Source organism: Homalodisca vitripennis, chromosome 1 (genome assembly GCF_021130785.1).
Source record: "Homalodisca vitripennis isolate AUS2020 chromosome 1, UT_GWSS_2.1, whole genome shotgun sequence".
NCBI lineage: Eukaryota > Metazoa > Arthropoda > Insecta > Hemiptera > Cicadellidae > Homalodisca > Homalodisca vitripennis.
In genome coordinates this window covers 187,235,524-187,253,416 of record NC_060207.1, presented here as the reverse complement: position 1 = coordinate 187,253,416, position 17,893 = coordinate 187,235,524, and the positions used below count along the sequence as shown (strand labels likewise).

Below are 17,893 nucleotides of genomic sequence, written 5' to 3'. Positions count from 1 at the left end.
AATAATTTAACCCTCTTCTGAAACAAGTTCCCAAAGTTATTTTCGGTATTGCATACGAATTTCTCTTTTTTAACTTCAAAGGAGTAAGAAAGATGTAGCCAATTAATTTGAATTTCCCTTTTAACTCCCTTTCCTTTTTACAGGCACTGAATTACCTAATGTCTGAAAGCCTTACAATGTTTTATAAGAATACTTCTGGAACATTCTAGAATCTGGAAGCCTGGTTCTTACGATTATCTGAGTACTGTTAAGCTGTTCATATTAGAATAATTATATATTATCAAAGGCTGCTTAAGTATTAAGGAGCTTTTAGCATAAGTTCACTGATGACGTTTACGGGACTTACATCTAAAAGGAACTAGGTATTAGAGCTTGCCGGACCTTCCGAGCCTTAGGCGTTTCCGACCTGTGGAGTCTCCTGAAACCTGAGTTCGAGGTCTCTGGAAACTCCCGTCCTGCGGAATGTTTGAGCCAATTGTAATTCTAAGGTACTAGGAGGTTCCGGAGTCCGTAAATTTCTGGCTAAGCTCCCGAACTCTTGCAACTGAAATAGAGGTGTGTGCTCCTAGCCCCTAGTAAGTCTAGGTGAATCTCAGAGCTCATACTCACTACATGTTTACCACTTCTGTAAGCTTTCGTCATCTTGTAAATCTTGTCCTCTAGTCCCATCCACTAAACTCCCAGATTCTCGGAGTTCCAGGCAGTGAAAGTTATATATAAAATTATTTCTACTTATCTAGACCGATATGGGTTACTAAATGTCTCAAAACATTCTTTTATTCATGTCTGTTCGTATTTCGATTACTACACATTCGTTGAAAAAAAAAATAAACACATGAGTTACATTCATGAAACATGAGAATATAGTTTTTAGCCCACAGCTCAGCCTTTTTTATCCAATAAAATACAAAGGAGATCAATAAATGTGATTTATTTAAAATGTGTTACTTAATGGTATATAACTAAATTTCAGAGACTCATAGAGCGTTTCAAAAAACGTTTTACCTAGGGGCTGGACCCCCATCGTACTACCCGAGCCTCCTATGTCATAATCACTTGTACTCAACGTACATACCAAATTTGGTCAAAATAAATCCATCGACAAGGCGCCTAGAGTAATTTATTGTATATTTTGAATTTAATGAAAGTTCACATTTTCTTTTATACTCTACAGTGTATACACAATTATTAGTTAGATCTAATCCATTAATGGTTTGGAGAATTTTGGCTGTTCCCTTGAGCTTGTTTGTTTAACATGTTAAAAATGTTGTACCATTTGCCTTTGTATATGTAAAGAATAAAAATATGAATCGCCGTTACTGTACAGCTTCCTCCTGTTTGTACCTTTGCATACATTGTAATTGATTTAAATATACATCTTCTACAGCCATGTACTCTCCGCGAAGGTTTTATAGAGACCGGGCCACCCATATATAATAATATTACTAAAATAACTGCAAAGATCCGAAAACATTCACCTCCGGAAAACATTCTAGGAAATCAATCTCCCCTGCAGTGACGGCTTCGAGTTATTGGCTGGGGGGTTCATACTTATTGTTACATATAACCCCCAAACTAAAACAATGAGAGATCCAAAGGTTGTTGACTGTTTTGAAATTTATTTTAAGAATTTTATTAATTGCTATTTTGCTCATGTATGTAAAAATTATACTTCAAAAGGATAGGAATTGAAATTAACATATTGTAGGATGATCTAGTTTTAATAGTGTTCAAGTGTCTAATATCTGATAAATATCCGACACAATCAGAACACATTACATTATTTGTTTGAAATTACTTCGATAGAGTATTTGAATGTTTTAAAATTTTAATTAAAAAATTCATAATAATTAGAAAAGGTAATGATAAATCTATTTTAACTCAGGGGATCTACACATTTGGCTTTTAAATCACTCATTACATTACATATAATATTACAAAAACAAAGTATATAGATTTTCTAATGAGTAACAATTAGTTTTCACGCCATTTATAAATTGCAGCGCCGTTTTTAGATTTCGGCGATTAGATAAGTACTCGTATACTTTAGAAAATGTCCTAAAACATAAGATGGTCGGAATTTGACTCTAAAGACTTCCTTTGAAGCAGTCGGCAATAACTATGCTAGAAGAAACTTTTCTTAACTGTACTTTTGAACTAATGTACTAATTTTAGCTCTAAATTTTGTTGAGTTTATAAAGAAACAACATGTCAACAGTGTCGTTGTTAATATACTTTTAACTGTACATGTTTAGCAAATATTAATTATTAGATATAAAAGAAAAAGTTACTATTTAACTTTTACTATACAATTTAAAGACTGTTAAATGCTTGTATTAAGCAAATAATTCGATAATCTAAATAATTTTAAATTACTGAAAGCCAACAGATTCTGTGTGTGCGAATTTCACAAAACTATGTTTTTTATTCTGTGTTTTTCTGAAAGTCGCTTTTAAGGGCAGTATGATCCAATTTTTAATCTCATTTACTACCTAAAATTTCACTAGCTATTTCGAACGAGGTTAACTAAAAATGGTCCGCAGTTTTTGTACTCAATTATTAGAACATAATCTAAAATTCGTTTTCTTAAACATAAGGAAAAAAGGACACAAAGAAAACACGAGGAAAGGGTTAACAGAAAATTAAGAAATTGCAAGAAATTTTACAATCACAATCATTATAAGTAAGTAGGTCAATAAAGTTATGTTAAATCAAGGACTATTCTGAAAATTGTGTTTACATTATAACGACACTTGTACGCGTACTAGACAGTCGTGTCACTCCGCAATCGTTCTGATCAAAATATTAATTAAAAAAGTGTTGCACTTATGCAACAATTCTAAGTACTGGTATAATAGGGAAATATCTACATAATGGAACGTTTTGGAATTAAATTGCTGCAAAATATGTTTCTTAATATTTGGCACCAGTGTCAAAAATTATGTGGTATATTAAAGCCAATATCTCATAATTTTTTACGCTGGTGCTAATATTACGAAACGTATTTCGTAAGAAAACCGTCCCAAAACTATCCGTTATATTGATATTTTCCTTTTATTATCCTTTACAATCACTATATAAGTGCAAAGCTCTACACAAAATTGATGTCACTAGGGTTATTACAACATAACAATCTCGAATGCGATGTATGATAATATGGACAGTTCCACTTGAAAGTAGCTATAATGAATATTTAATGCCATAGTAGCCACTAAAATGTCAATAGCATTGTAGTGGTGGGAGTGTCTGTGTATTTGAAAGGTTATTTATGAAAGTATAAATTGAACATAGAGGTATTTAATCTTCCTTGCCGGAAACCTAATTAAATATTTAATGTATAATCAACAAAGTAATGCAATCTCAGCAACCAATAACTCATACAAATAAGTGTTTTAAGTAAATTATACTCTTTTAAACTTATTTATACTTAAAGGTGTTCTATCATAAAATTGCACTAAATAACTTTTTATTGCTTTGTACCATTGATTACGGTTTAATATTATTTTAAAAATTGTATTTTTTACTTTTTCTGTCCTCTATTAGGAATCCATATTAGGACGTTGAATGATTGTCATCACTAACGTTTAGTGACGCCGATTAGTATCGTTATTTGGTTAGAAAACATGTTAATTTTAATTTTACATTATTTCTTCAAAATAATAAAACTTGTCCTATTCTCTATTGTTGCTCCACACCATAGTGAATAGACTCTCTCGAATACCATTACATAATTTACTGTGCAAAACTTGCCCTACCCGATTTAAGGTTTTCTATGGTTATTTAGAGATATCGTTGCAATTTTAATTTCATAAATTACATTGACTCCAACAAGGACGTAACTCAGAACATTATAATGAAAAACGAAATGCGCTTTAGCACCCGTGAGGTAATTGTAGGTCATTAGAGAAAAAATACTTTTTGGAAACCCATTCTTTCTAATTAATTGCTCTATGTCACGTATCAGTAAACTCCTAGGAGAGGGTCAGTATCCTCTAGAACTCTGCCATAAACAGAGACATCTCTCAGGTAGACTATGTTTATTTGGAGAATTCCAATCTCTGCACTCTATCCTGTCTCTCTACTGTAGGACAGAGTTCAAAGAGACTTCTAATTGGGATATCATTTGGAACCTTGGCATGAACAGTGACATTTTCCATTCCATTTATGAGATAAGTTACTCCTAAATGAGGAGAGTCACCTGTTGTAAACTGTGAATGTCCTGTCCCATTGCTCCAGGAAGGATCTGTTTCTCTCTCAATAGAGACGTCATTCTGAAGCCAAACACGAAAAGATATGATCCCTAGCTTTATTAAGATAAATTTAAGCAGTTTTCTTTGTCTAGCTTTTTCATAATCATGTGCAACATCAATAATGATTTCAATTGTAATGTCTATCAATGGCTCACTAAATCACAAATACTTGGATTCGTTTCTAACACTAGAATATAACAACACGTTAACAATGTGACCCTATCAGTATCAAATCTCTTATTTCGGTTTTAAACGATGAAAATGCCAAAATAATACAAGTATTTTAGTTAATTGAATCCTTCATTATGATGTTTTTATATTCACTTGGAACCGTATAAGATAATTAAACCATATATATGTACTTACTGCTCCATCAGAATTCTTTCACAACTACACTGGTATGAGCTTTTGCTGATAGCAATTTTATTTGTCCAGAACAGTTTTTAATATGGAGTTTCAATCCTGAAAGTTTTAAATGAGATGTATTTTTTCTACACCTTTTAAAAATTCCAATGGTTTTCTATCAAATTACTTTATTGTAAAATATTTAATTTTGATTTGTAATGCGTATTGTAGACTAATTAATAATCAAACCTTAGTTACAGATAAAAATAACGATAGTCGAACAAAAATTATTAACTGCTTTATAAAATATATCTTTTACATTCTTGACTTGACTTGACTTCTCTTTTACATAGTACTATTACTTGATACGACTGTGAAGTAATCAACGTGATATGACGTCATCACGGCCTTGACTAAACTCCGCGTCTCAGATCAAAACCCACAGCTCTGTGAATAACAGGACTGGTAGTTCCCCGACTGATGGGTATAAATATACAAGCATTAATTCTATCACCATCACATCTCTACTGCTACTTGAGTAAATTCATTCCTTGAGTTTCTATATCAACCACAGGTACGTTTTTTAACCTTAATATAATTGTTTTTTTTTTATCTCAAAGTAATTTTTAATGTTTTTATCGATCTCGAGAAGTTTATATGTTTTGTTGGCATCTTTAATTCAGTTTATAAATTTTATGATTATTTTAACACATTTCAAATTTTATTATATTAAAATTATCAAACAACATGTTTTATAAGTCCTTAATACTTTATATTTTAACAAACACATTTGATATATGTTCTGAGACGTGTATTTTATTTATCACACTTCCTTTTCTTTCGGAAAACTAATGAGGACTAAGACATGTAATAAAACTGGCCCAAATAGACCTTGTAGGTATCAGTAGGATTGTGTGGGTTAAATATAGCACATAGCCTACAAATTCAAAACTATCTCTGCTTAAACAGATTTTAGTTCTTCATTTTAAAGGCATATAAAAATTTTAAAACTCACACATTTATTGGATAACGCAGTTTAAATACTAGCATGCATATCTCTATGTGGAGTCCCTGCCCAATATATATTTTAAACACGTACCCTTGATTTTAACATAGTTCCAAAATCGGATCTGCAAACACTATATCTGTTCAATACGAACTCTAAGAAACGTTAGTTAAAGTTTAGCGTCTATGAATAATTATATTTTTATTGAAAATAAATTGATATAATATATGTATTTTAGATTGACAATGCAAGTCACTCTGCTCGTTGTGTTGGTGTGTGCGTGTGCAGCAGCCACCCTCGCCTTACCTTCTTCGAATCGTCAGCCACGGTCTCCCCAGCCAGAGGAGAAGAACAAGGACGGTGGCTGGGCGGTGGGAGCAGACACCACAAGGAACGGCGGCACTGTGGTGCGAGCTGAGGGAAACAAGAAATGGGACGTCACAAATGACGGTAGGGTACAAGCGGAGGTTCACGGCCACTGGGAGAGGACTTACGGAGGCCCCAACAACGGCCAGAGAGACCGCGGCGTGGGCGGCAGCATCGGAGGATCCTGGGGCAAATAATTGTCCTGATTATTTCACTCAGACTTTCATTTTGAGAACGTTATGACTGTAAACTGATCTTATTATTAGTTAGGTTTTACCTTTTCTTGGTTACTCTCCCAGACTATACTTCGAAAGGAAATGTCAACGTTCTAGAACACTAATGGATTTATTTATTTTACTTGATATTCAAGTGTTTATTAAATACGATTTTATGTTTCAATAAATTGATTTTATTAATATTATTGTTATTTCTTAATAGAGTTCTCCTTTATTTACTGTTTTTCGTTAACTGATAGTTATTATTGATGATTTTACCAAATAAAAACCAGCTGTAGAAGCTATTTCATATTAAAAAATAATTAGGTCTATGTGTCTATGAACTAAATCCTAGTCATGTAGAAATCAGGTTTAATTCAAATTGGAAGTCTCCTTAGTTATGAAGTTTAAGTATAATTTCAAGCCTATAACCCAATTTGTTCTCGAGGTTGCGGGGAGGCAGGGGAGGAAATTTTACAGATCCTCGACTGATAAGCTTCTTTAACACTTAGCCAACAAATCAAATGAAACATAATTTTTGAAAGTGCTTTGTTTTCAGCCTTTCTGCTTGTACGTGTGTAATAGAATAATATAATATTAAAATTGGGTTAAACCAAAGTACAATTTTGCATAAAAACTCGTAATATTATGCTTCTTAAAGTTTCAAAAACGCAACTTTATTCAATCTCCCATACCAAAATTCATGAAATTAGAGGTTTTTACTAATACAAAATAAATTTATAAAGGATATACAATGTAATCGCAAAACCAAATATACTCAATTTGTCAAAAACTTCCACAGCGATTAGTATTTTTACAGGTCAGTGATCCGTGTTCCAGTCGTAAGACGTTTAAGAGGTATTTGGTCTTTCCAAAGTTAGATTATTTAAACTGCCAAATAAAAATAACATATGGACATAAGGCAGAATTCTATAGTATTATAATAACATTCTCATCCGGTAACCTTGCTCCTAAAAGGTTTAAATCCCGGTGGAGTGAGGCATTTTCATTGAATAAAGTTTCAAACGTGTTTCATTATATTATTTTAAATTATATTTATATTTTATTGTTATTTATTATACAGGGTGTAAATTAAGTCTCGCAACGGCTTAATATTATTTTAACCATTACAAACAGTTCTATAAAAACTTTACATATTTTTAGTGCACTTGAAAAAATATTTTAACACATATTCAGTGGACTGCTACGCTCCCAGGTAAACGGCCTGCAAGGAGAGAAACAGTTTTAATAGGAGCATAGGTCAGGTAGCATATCAAATTAAAAGTATTTATTACAAGAATACAACCGCATAACCCGATCTCATGAGGTTGAGTCTAACCGAAATGGCGACTTAATGAAGTTTCAAAGCATTGTTGCTATCAGATTTTGTATTATTTTTTAGTATCTGTGAAAGTATAACAGTGACACAACAAATGTCAAATACTAAAGTAAAGGTTTTTATTTGTAAAATATAATTTATGTTTATTTAGTTATTCTTAAAAGGCCGGAATTGAAGTTTTAGTTTGCAAAAGGAAAAAATGTTGCACTATGAAGTCCAAAAGGGTACACAAGGTACTTTTTGAAATGTTGGCTTCTTTCATGTTTCATTTACATTGTAAACATTTGTGATGGTTAAGATAATATTAAGGTGTCCCGGGACTTAATTGTAACCTGTATTTTATCTATTATTTGTCGTATTATTTATTTATTCATTTTTTTATTTAACTTCACAAATATCAATAAGATTATTGCTACATATAGGCTACATGTCATTTGAACGGTATTTAGTTACACATACTTAACTTGCACATTCATTTGTAAACATACTTTGATTTATGTACCGGTATTAGTTATTATCTGTAGCTACTACTGCAATATCCCATTCCAAATGTGTTGGAAACCAACGCCCGGGCTCGGAATTTGAATCTGTGGAGCATTAACTATGTTTTACTTAGAAACTCTAGAAATGATGGAACAAACCATTTCACAGCTCAACTGGCAAATTGGATCTTAGGGAGAGTCCACTTTTCACCATTTTCTTGGTGGATTATACTTCCTTTAGAATCAGATTACGATTTAGGTCCGCCATATTATAATTAACTGCACGTGTCCAGCAATACGTACCGGGTGCTGCGTACCGAAGGCTGCATAGCTTGTAATAAGTAAATGACTTTCCTTATAAAAATAAGGAAAATAAATTGGTCACTTCACGAGTGAAACCATTTAAAGTAGGAAATCTAGACAATGTTGTAAATAGCCCAAGTTAGAACGTTGGAAAATAATAATGTGACCTGTCCACAGTATGTACATGATATATAGCTTTAGTGACTTGTATTATAGTGATTTATGTCTTGAAGAAATGCTATGTCGTTTTTATAGAATATAAATTTTAAATAACATTTCTGTTAAACATTACTTTCTTCTAAATAGAAAACATGAAAGAATGCTCAAATCAGCTTTGATGAACACGATGTAAGAACTTCAAATCGTGATCTTCAACTGTTTTTGTTTGAACCTAATTATACGGTGCCCTCAACTTTTGTTTCAAATGCTACATGTTCTCGTGGAATGACATTTTCTATTTTTCCTGTTTTCATCAAAGGAATCGTAAAGTGATGTGACCAAAATTTTGTTCAAAATTTCAAGTAGTTATTACAATCGATTGAACCACATTAAGTTCCATACACTCACAAGGTTTACAAAAGAGCCGAATACTAACGTGTTCCTGTGTTTAAGTAGTTACCAATTAGTTCAAAAATACAGTTTTATAAATAATCGTTATGTTTAATATGTCGCGTCGTCTGGTTATCATGAACAACCACTTGAACGTTTTCCATAGTCAGTTATTCTATTTGCCCTTCCAACTGTAAGAATTAGGTCTTTTTAAATTTTTTCCTATTATTAGGGAATAGTTTCCCATAATGTTCAAAGTTCCCATAAATAATTTCATCCCTTAATTCCATCTTTTCTTCGGTTACGTTCACTTTGTTTTTAGTAATGTATAAAACACAATTTGTTCCATTTTTAAGGTGAAACTGGATACCTGTAAGATAACGAGTACTTCCTAGTAGTTCTAATAACAGATGACGTCATGACAGTGAAGTGAGGGTTGACACAGGTGTCAATTCTCACACTCTCTGTGACGTAATGGGCAAATTGATCATCATACACATAGATTCCTACCCTACTTTTACTCAAGAGGTAACTATTCGTTATCGGCATTTTAAAATTGTCGATACTTATCCCAAATTACTTATACCTATTCCAAATACTTATAAAATTATACGTACTCCCAATGGCAAATTTTGATCGCTCTTATTTAATGACAATATAAAATCTAAAAGAAAATTTCATAATCAAATTGACTTTCGTTCTTTGGGGGGGGGGGGGGGTGGGGGGGGGGGGGGGTGGGGGGGGGGGGGGGTGGGGGGGGGGGGGGGTGGGGGGGGGGGGGGGTGGGGGGGGGGGGGGGTGGAAACTTCACCTAAATGTGGTTTACAAGCTGATTTAGCACGTTTTTCTTCTTCTGACAGTTTTGGAACGTTCAGAAAGTTGGGTTATGTGACTTTTTACAACGACTCATACATTTTAAAATGGAAAAAGTGAGTATAACTGTTTTTAAATTGATTTTACAACATCTTATATAATATAATGGTTTATTTAGAATAATGTTTAGTGTTTATAACTTATTTAGGTACTAATTTCCAAGTGGACTCTATTGTCCCAGACTGTCCTTGAGGATGAAGACGTATAACTTTTATTCTACATTATGCAATATTTTTTGTATTGTTTTATAAAATAATACACTTACACGATATAATATTAACAATAAAGTATATAATGGCATTATATTTACTACACCTTTTTAACTTTTGGCAGATAATCAGAAATAAATGGTGCAAATAGTAATAATAAGAATACATAAGCCCAAACTAAAATGTTATTAGATCTACACATTATTGTTGTTTACCAACCACATGGAATATAATCGGGCTGAGTTTATTTATCGATTAGTAAAACCATCAATATTGACAACCAAAATATCTATATTAGTTAGGTTATGTTTTAGTTAGTTTTGTTCTTACAAATAAGATTAATAAATACCAATATTTCAATCAATCAATATAGAAAATCGGGTCCACTTCATCTTTATTTGTCCTTGTTTGTCAATATAATTGCCTCAATAACCATCCACCACAGGATGTTTGTTGTAAATGGTTTATTTACTACGTACATATCAAGTATATTTTTCGAATAGTTTCTTTTTGCTTACGGTCATCTTTTATTTGCAGGCATTGAATGAAGATGAGATTCTGGGAGTATGTATATGGTTTACCAGACGACCACCAGCCACATCTGACATTAAAGGTGACAGCGAAAATGACTTTTTAGAATTTAGTGACCGTAATTCAAAGATACTTCATTAGAATCGACGCCTACTTCCACACGTGTGAATACACCAATTGTAATTCAACCTGTTATTGAAGATCTATTTATCCCCCAACCATCTACATCAAGGGGAAGTAATGGATTATTTGAAGATGACCCACCATGTCTGCCAGTGCTTGACCATACCTACAGTAAAACAAAATGGAAATAAAACGGAAAATAAACAGGATCTATGCATAAAATGATAAAACCAAAAGAAAGAAAATGAAAAAGGCAGTAAAGAAATCAGCTATAAACGAAAACATTACACCATTGAGGAAAATAATCAAAGGACAAAAAAACTAACGCAAGAAAAGAGGCGAGGGTTGGGATGAGTATGACGAAGAATTTAGTTCAAATTTAGGGAAAGTCAAAGACACGGAAGCTAAAATCAAACAGAACATTTTCAGTATTGAACACCAGGAAATTGAATACTTTAGCCAATATTTTAATAATGAATTACTCATGTTGATTTGTGAGCAGACAAACCTATATGCAACCCAAAATAATGCTCGAAATTGGACAAATATTGATGTGCATGAACTAAAAGCATTTTTCAGAGTAACAATTGTGATGGGCATCCACATACTTCCATCGGCAGTTGAACTATTGGAGCTCTGATCCATTCCTGAATGTTCCTGGTGTCTTCCGGTAATGACACTCAACAGGTATAAAAAGATCGTCCAGATCCTCCATCTCAATGACAATCTTCATCACCCAAAAAAAGGAGATGCAAACTATGATAAATTATACAAGTTGAGACCCTTGATTACACATATGGAGGAAAAGTGCTTTGAATGCTACACACCATCTGGTAACCTGGTAGTTGATGAGGCTTTCAAGGTTTAGGTCGAGTTTGAAACAATATCAACCCTATGAAACCTATCAAAAGAGGTTATATAAAGTTTGGTGTTTAGCCCATGCCGAAACAGGATATGTTTGTACGCTTTGTACGCTTAAATAGGAAAATGAGATGATTCTAAGCAAAATGAACAATTTGCATCCTTTTTGATGTGCGAGAAGGTGGTTTTTGAATTTGTGTGAACCTTTTTTTGGCACAGAAAAAACTTATTGTTGTTGATAACTTGTTCAACTTGGCAAAAACCTTACTGCAAAATGGCCTTTACTGTTGTGGGACGTGCGAGGTGATAGAGTGGGGTTGCTTAGTGTTTTAACTAGCAAAAAGCCAGAACTGAAGAGAGGAGACTACACCTTTCGAACCAAAGATGGCATTTGTGCTTTAAAATGGCGGGATAACAAGGATGTCTGCCTACTTTCTACAGTCCATGACCCTAAAAATGTTGTATTCATCGATAGAAAAGAATCTGATGGTTCAAAAATTAAAATATCTGCTCCAGAAGCTGTTATGTCTTATAATGCATTGATGGGCGGAGTTGACAACTTCGATCAGCATCGTGCCATCTATCAAGTGGGCCGCCGATCAAGAAAATGGTGGCATAGACTGTTCTATTTCTTTTTTGAGTTGGCGCTTGTCAACTCATTTCAATTTGTGGAAATTGACCAAAGCTCGGGGCAATAACTTGTCCATTCAGAATCAACTTGGCTCGCCAGCTTAATTGCTTGTTTCTCATCTAGAAAAGGAAGAGGCAATAAAGCAGTGGTATTCTGCCACAAGAAACCTGGACATGTGGGTGTTCCAACTGAGGTATCGTCACGTTAATGTTGGAACCCCATATCCCTAAGGAATCATACACCTCGACGTAGGGGGCAGGCAATGCAGTACAAAAATGAAGAAAAGAGAAGAAAAATAGTGTGTTCAAACTGTGATGTACCTTTGTGTGCAGTGCCTTGCTTCGAAATTTTTCACAGGAAATGAGTGTAGCCGAAATCATGTTTATTTAATATTAAAATATCAATTTATGTTGTTACCTTACAATATATTATATAGATATACATTATATACATAAAAATTGATTGAATTTTTTACAATATACATTATTCTAATTTAGTTTTTTAGACATTACTTTGTAAGTATACATTTTTGTATTTGTGTATGTATACATATATACATTTATTAAATTTTTTACAATATGCATACTCTCGTTTAGTTTCATAGACATAAACTTTGTAAGTATCAAACTGTTTGTGCAGAGTTTCGCCTTAATTTTGTATTTTCAATACATTTTTACTTGATTGAAATGTTTGTGTTACTTCGTAATTTTAATATTACAAATGCTAACTACAGTGGAGTCCCGCTAATCCGAACACGTGTAATCCGAAACGTCGGTTAATCCGAACAGGTCCAGGAGGAAATTATTTATAACGATAATGAACAGTTTATAGAAAACTAATTACTTAAAAAATGAAAATGGGTGCATCATTTTCGTACATAAACAAGGAAAACTTTAAATTAAATAGACATACAGTAATTTTATTAAGACAAATTGTGTACGGTAACAGTACATAAATAATGAAGTTAAATACAGTACCAAATTGAAACTTATAGGTTAAGTATGAGTTAAATTACTGTATTACGAAGTGAAATAAAAAAAAAAAATTGGACGTACAGTAGGCTACTGATATTATTATTGAGTACAATATTAATTGTTAAAATACATAAGTTCAGTTATTGTCTTCTGTCGCATTGAAGAGAGTTTTATTGGATGACTCACATTGCTTAACAATAGAACTCTCACACTAAATACTGTAAATGTGCTTAGTATTCGCAAAACACGTTTATTTGTCAAGAAATACAATGCAACAGTCAGAAAACATGTTTTTAATAAACAATGTTGATTAATTCTATAACAAAATAGACCCATTGTCAAGTTTAAAACCGTATTTTTCTGTAATTCTGGCTAATCCGAACAATCACAATAATCCGAATAGGGCTCGGTCCCAATTAGGTCGGATATAACGGGACTCTACTGTAATATAATTTACATATAATACATGAAAATTTGAATACCCATAAAATAAATAATTGAAAAGGATGATTAAAACTAAAATAAAGTAATGCACTGAAGAACAGCGGGACATATAAGTCTCACATAAAAATTTAGAGCTCTGACCCTTATAAGACAGCGGGACATATATGTCCCACTTGGAATTACTAAAAAAAGGGTTAGTGCAAAAATATGAACATTACTAAAATTGTTTATTGGTGTCAATATACTACATAAAATTAAAAAATAATACAAACCCAATAAAAATTGGTAAAGGTACCATAAAAGGGTTAAAACGCCAAAAAGATTTTTTTCTGATAGTTGACTGGAAGGTAAAAAAAGGGAGGAGGTTTAACGATGGATTCCTCAAAAAAAGGTCAGATCCTTGAACCTCCATTGTAATCGATTAAGGATCTGATATTATAGAAATTTACTTGGAATACCCAATATACATTGGGAAACTTGTTCAGGAAAGTGTTGAATTATTCTTCTTAGCTTGATGTTTCTTTAGTAAAATATGAAGTTTAATTTTATGGCATAGCTTTAGAAACTTTATAATGAATAAAAGGCCTTTATAGTTTTTATTTCTGTGTAGTAATCTGTTATTAATTGTTTTTAACATTATTTCCATTAATTTGGTTGTGATAGCTTTTTTGTTGAAGCACTCCAATATTCATTGGTGTATACACGACTGTCTTTTAGATAATTTAGTGTTAATGTGTCCTTTTTTATATGAAATGTAAAGAATTTCGATTGTACCTCATACCAAAGTGTTTAAGAAAGAATATTACAAACTGCTTAAGAAAGAACACAAAAGCAAATAATAATTATATCACCAAAATAAATGAAGGAAAAGTCGTAATACTACTAAATAAGTCACAAGTAATTCACCAATAGTAATAAACCCCATACGAGGGAACTACAGTAGGGTTTCACAGTGATCGCTCTTGGCAGTAGAGATCAGCAATAAAGAGTTTCGAGCAACTTGTAACATCTCACAGTTGCTCTTAGTAACTCAGGCAGTAAATCAGCACATCTGTCTACTTCCTCCGTGTAAGTGTTTGTACTGATATTTGGTCGTTTTGTGTTTCTTCCGTTGTAACTAATATTGTGCATGAGGTTACATACTCTTGATGTTTTGTAAGTCATATGAATTACATTAACCGTAATGGAAGCAACTAAAATTACTCACAGTTTTATTACGTACATTTTCTAATGTACGTTCTGTTTTAATTTTGAAACTGAAATAGCTTTCTATGTCCTACTTTCAAATTATTTTACATTCTACTTTATCTTTGCTTGGTAAATTAACAACAATTTATTCTTACATTCTGCAATATTACAGATTTCGTAAATATATAAATATTTATCTTGAATTTTTAAATTAAAATGCGAAACTTAGAACCAATTATATAGGTCGTATACGTTTTTTAATACAGACTATCTTAGTAGATAGTTTTCTTGAATTGGCGGTTGTTACATTATTGAGAAGCAAACTGGTTACACTATTCGAATCTTCAAGAGTACGTACAACATATTTAGAAGTTTTATATTTTTCAAAATTTAGGTAGACCCATTGTTATTTTTGGTTGTTCTTCAGCTCTATTATTGAATGAGGAACTCTATTAAGTTATTGCGGACAGTATACGTCTGTTAAGTTAAGGTCCTCCGTTAGAATGGACCTTCAAAATATGAAATTAGACAAATTAGACAAATGTTAAACATTGTCATCAGGTTTTTTTAAAATTATTTTAAGGATGTCTTTCTTTCCCAAAAACATTTAAATAAAATTAAATCAATCGTTTTTAACTACATGTATTATAGCTAGCCAGCTATTTTACATTACTACACAGGAAAAACCCCCATTTTGAAAATTACTAACTCAACTAAAATAATGAAAAATGTTGGATTCACACTAGGGTAATATAAATAAGCAGATTTTAAAAAGATTGCATTGCGTTTTTGTGTTACAGCATAAACTATACAGAAACGTTTTACAATAACTTGTGAAACTGACTAATTCTCTTTTTACAGTTTTGACAATGAAAACCGCTTTACTCGTTGCGCTGGTTTGTGCGTGTGTAGCGGCTGTACTGGGCGTTATCAATCCGCAAGTCATGCCTTTCCCTGATGCAGAGGTCAAGAAGGACGAAGGCGGTTGGGCGGTGAGGACAGACACCACGAGGAACGGAGGCACTGTGGTGCGGGTTGACAGTAACAAGAAATGGGACGTCACAGACGACGGTAGGGTACAAGCGGAGGTTCACAGCCACTGGGAGAGGACTTACGGAGGCCCCAACGATGGTCAGAGAAACCGCGGCGTGGGCGGCAGCATCGGTGGCTCCTGGGGCAAATAATTTAATTTGTATTTGCAGGAAAATCGATATTCCATTTTTTATCTGTAATATGTCAATAATTGATTAAATAGTATTTGAGTTATAACAGAATTGTTCTTACTATTCAAATATTAATAGATATTATTAAAATATAGTAGCTACTTATAGTTTACCTGATATTCAAGTATAAGGAGTGAAAGTCTACGTATTTAATGTTTTGTTTTAATAAACTGTTAATTTGGTAGCAATCTAATTTCAGTAACCCTTGTCTTAGACGTCTGTAATTATTAAACCTAGTATATGTTTACTTGTACTTTTGTAAGTAAAGCTTGGTTGAGTAAAGGAAGCATCGTTGGCTCCTGGGCTAAGTGATTTACCCCCAAGAAAATACCAACGAAAGTAAAAAATGAATCTTGGTGTTGTCTTCCAATTTATAAACATGGGAATGTACATATCTGCACATTATAAATCAAATTAATTATTCTGAAATCCCAATCTTGTTCCAACTTTTACTTGTTGCTATTGCTTTCCATGTATCATTATTAAACAAAGAGGTATGGATGATGTAAATATATTTAAAAACAAATCAAAAACCTGTTACATTGGTTTCAATTTTTAAATTGAACAAAAATTCATCCCAATCTTTACTTAACCGTTAATAATTAATTGGTGTTTCAAAATGGTCTGACGAAAAAATAATATTTCTTTCGGGGCAAGTCAAAGGAAGGGTAATACACATTCCACGTATGGTTGTCATATCGTATTTAATACTAGATGTTAATTTGTACATAACTATTCAGATAGCATGACAAGTCTTTATGGACTAGTACGTTAGTTAGTGTTATCTTATCACTTAAACAAAATTATTATCTTATAACCTTATATGATCTATAATTATAAGGTATAAGTATTTATAAAGACATACATATAGGCTATAAGAAAGACATAATCTTTTGAACTTAATTTGGTTTAAAATAATTGCAAATTATATTTGTAAATAAAAAGTACTTGAAATGATGCAATGTTATCCTATATTCTTGTACTTCAACTACGTTATTGTAGGCTAAATGTCTCAAGATTTCTATAGTTTGAAACCTTACGAGATATCACACCTATGTAAGAATAACAAAAGTTTATGTAAATTAAATTAACTATCCTAAAAATACTATTTTGCCTAGGATCTGAGATAAACCACCATCATCTCGAAACTTTACCGAAAAATGTGCAATAATAAAAGTTGCGTGGAATCACTAATAAACATTTCACTTTTTGCCTATCCATGTTTTGAGGAGTAGTTGACATTAAATTTTAGAAAAAATGCAAACGAACGCCATATTAAACATTTGTATTGGTTAAGGCTGACAGTTACTATGATTTATGTACTAAGTTTCGTTTGATCAGTTATAAATAAGGACTACTATTGTGATCACTCTAATTCCTCAACATTACTGTGTGTCTCAAAACTTTATACGTCACCATCGTGTAGTATGAGATATATGTAATAACACACATTGTAGTAAATGATTTGTGAATTAGAAAACGTATTTTTTCTTTGCAATGCCTATCTTTAATAACTGAGATATAACCATTCTATTCCAAAGGTTTTATTAGTTTGGACGAACTCATCCAAGCCGAATGCTCAGACACTGTTTGAATTATGTTTAGTCTTAATCCATGAACAATTATTAATACCAATATTAACTGGGTTTTTAACGAGTTATTCTAAACTTGTCAAAACTTTGAACGTGTGCTAACTTGAAACCTAACGTTGTTTAAAAACATATATATGTGTTTATATATATATATATATATATATATATATATATATATATATATATATATATAAACTAACATTATTTAAATGAATTGAGAATTGTATTCACTTCCGTTTTGCTCTGCTATTCTATTGAGATATATATTCTGTTGGTTATAGACCTATATCGGGTATTGACCCGATATAGGTCTATAACCAACTATTCTTTTCCGAACTTCGAACTGACGATATTTTAAAACACACAACAGATTTAATAAATTGTGCAAG

General features: G+C 32.3%; 2 protein-coding genes across 2 annotated transcripts; both read left to right on the top strand.

The window, feature by feature from the left end:
- Positions 1-5,041: 5,041 nt before the first annotated feature.
- On the top strand, positions 5,042-6,383 carry LOC124355868. Its single transcript, XM_046807025.1, has 2 exons — positions 5,042-5,169; positions 5,840-6,383. Exon 2 carries the CDS (start codon positions 5,847-5,849, stop codon positions 6,162-6,164), a length of 318 nt encoding a protein of 105 aa, XP_046662981.1. The 5' UTR covers positions 5,042-5,169; positions 5,840-5,846; the 3' UTR covers positions 6,165-6,383.
- An 8,078-nt stretch (positions 6,384-14,461) lies between these two features.
- Positions 14,462-16,096, top strand: LOC124352908. The gene is made up of 2 exons (XM_046802634.1): positions 14,462-14,569; positions 15,551-16,096. The coding sequence occupies exon 2, from the start codon at positions 15,559-15,561 to the stop codon at positions 15,871-15,873; it is 315 nt and encodes a 104-aa protein (XP_046658590.1). The 5' UTR covers positions 14,462-14,569; positions 15,551-15,558; the 3' UTR covers positions 15,874-16,096.
- The last annotated feature ends 1,797 nt before the right edge of the window (positions 16,097-17,893 follow it).

Excerpts from the sequence above, each read along its gene's own strand:
- LOC124355868 (XM_046807025.1), top strand. The coding sequence starts at position 5,847 with ATGCAAGTCACTCTGCTCGTTGTGTTGGTGTGTGCGTGTGCAGCAGCC.
- LOC124352908 (XM_046802634.1), top strand. The coding sequence starts at position 15,559 with ATGAAAACCGCTTTACTCGTTGCGCTGGTTTGTGCGTGTGTAGCGGCT.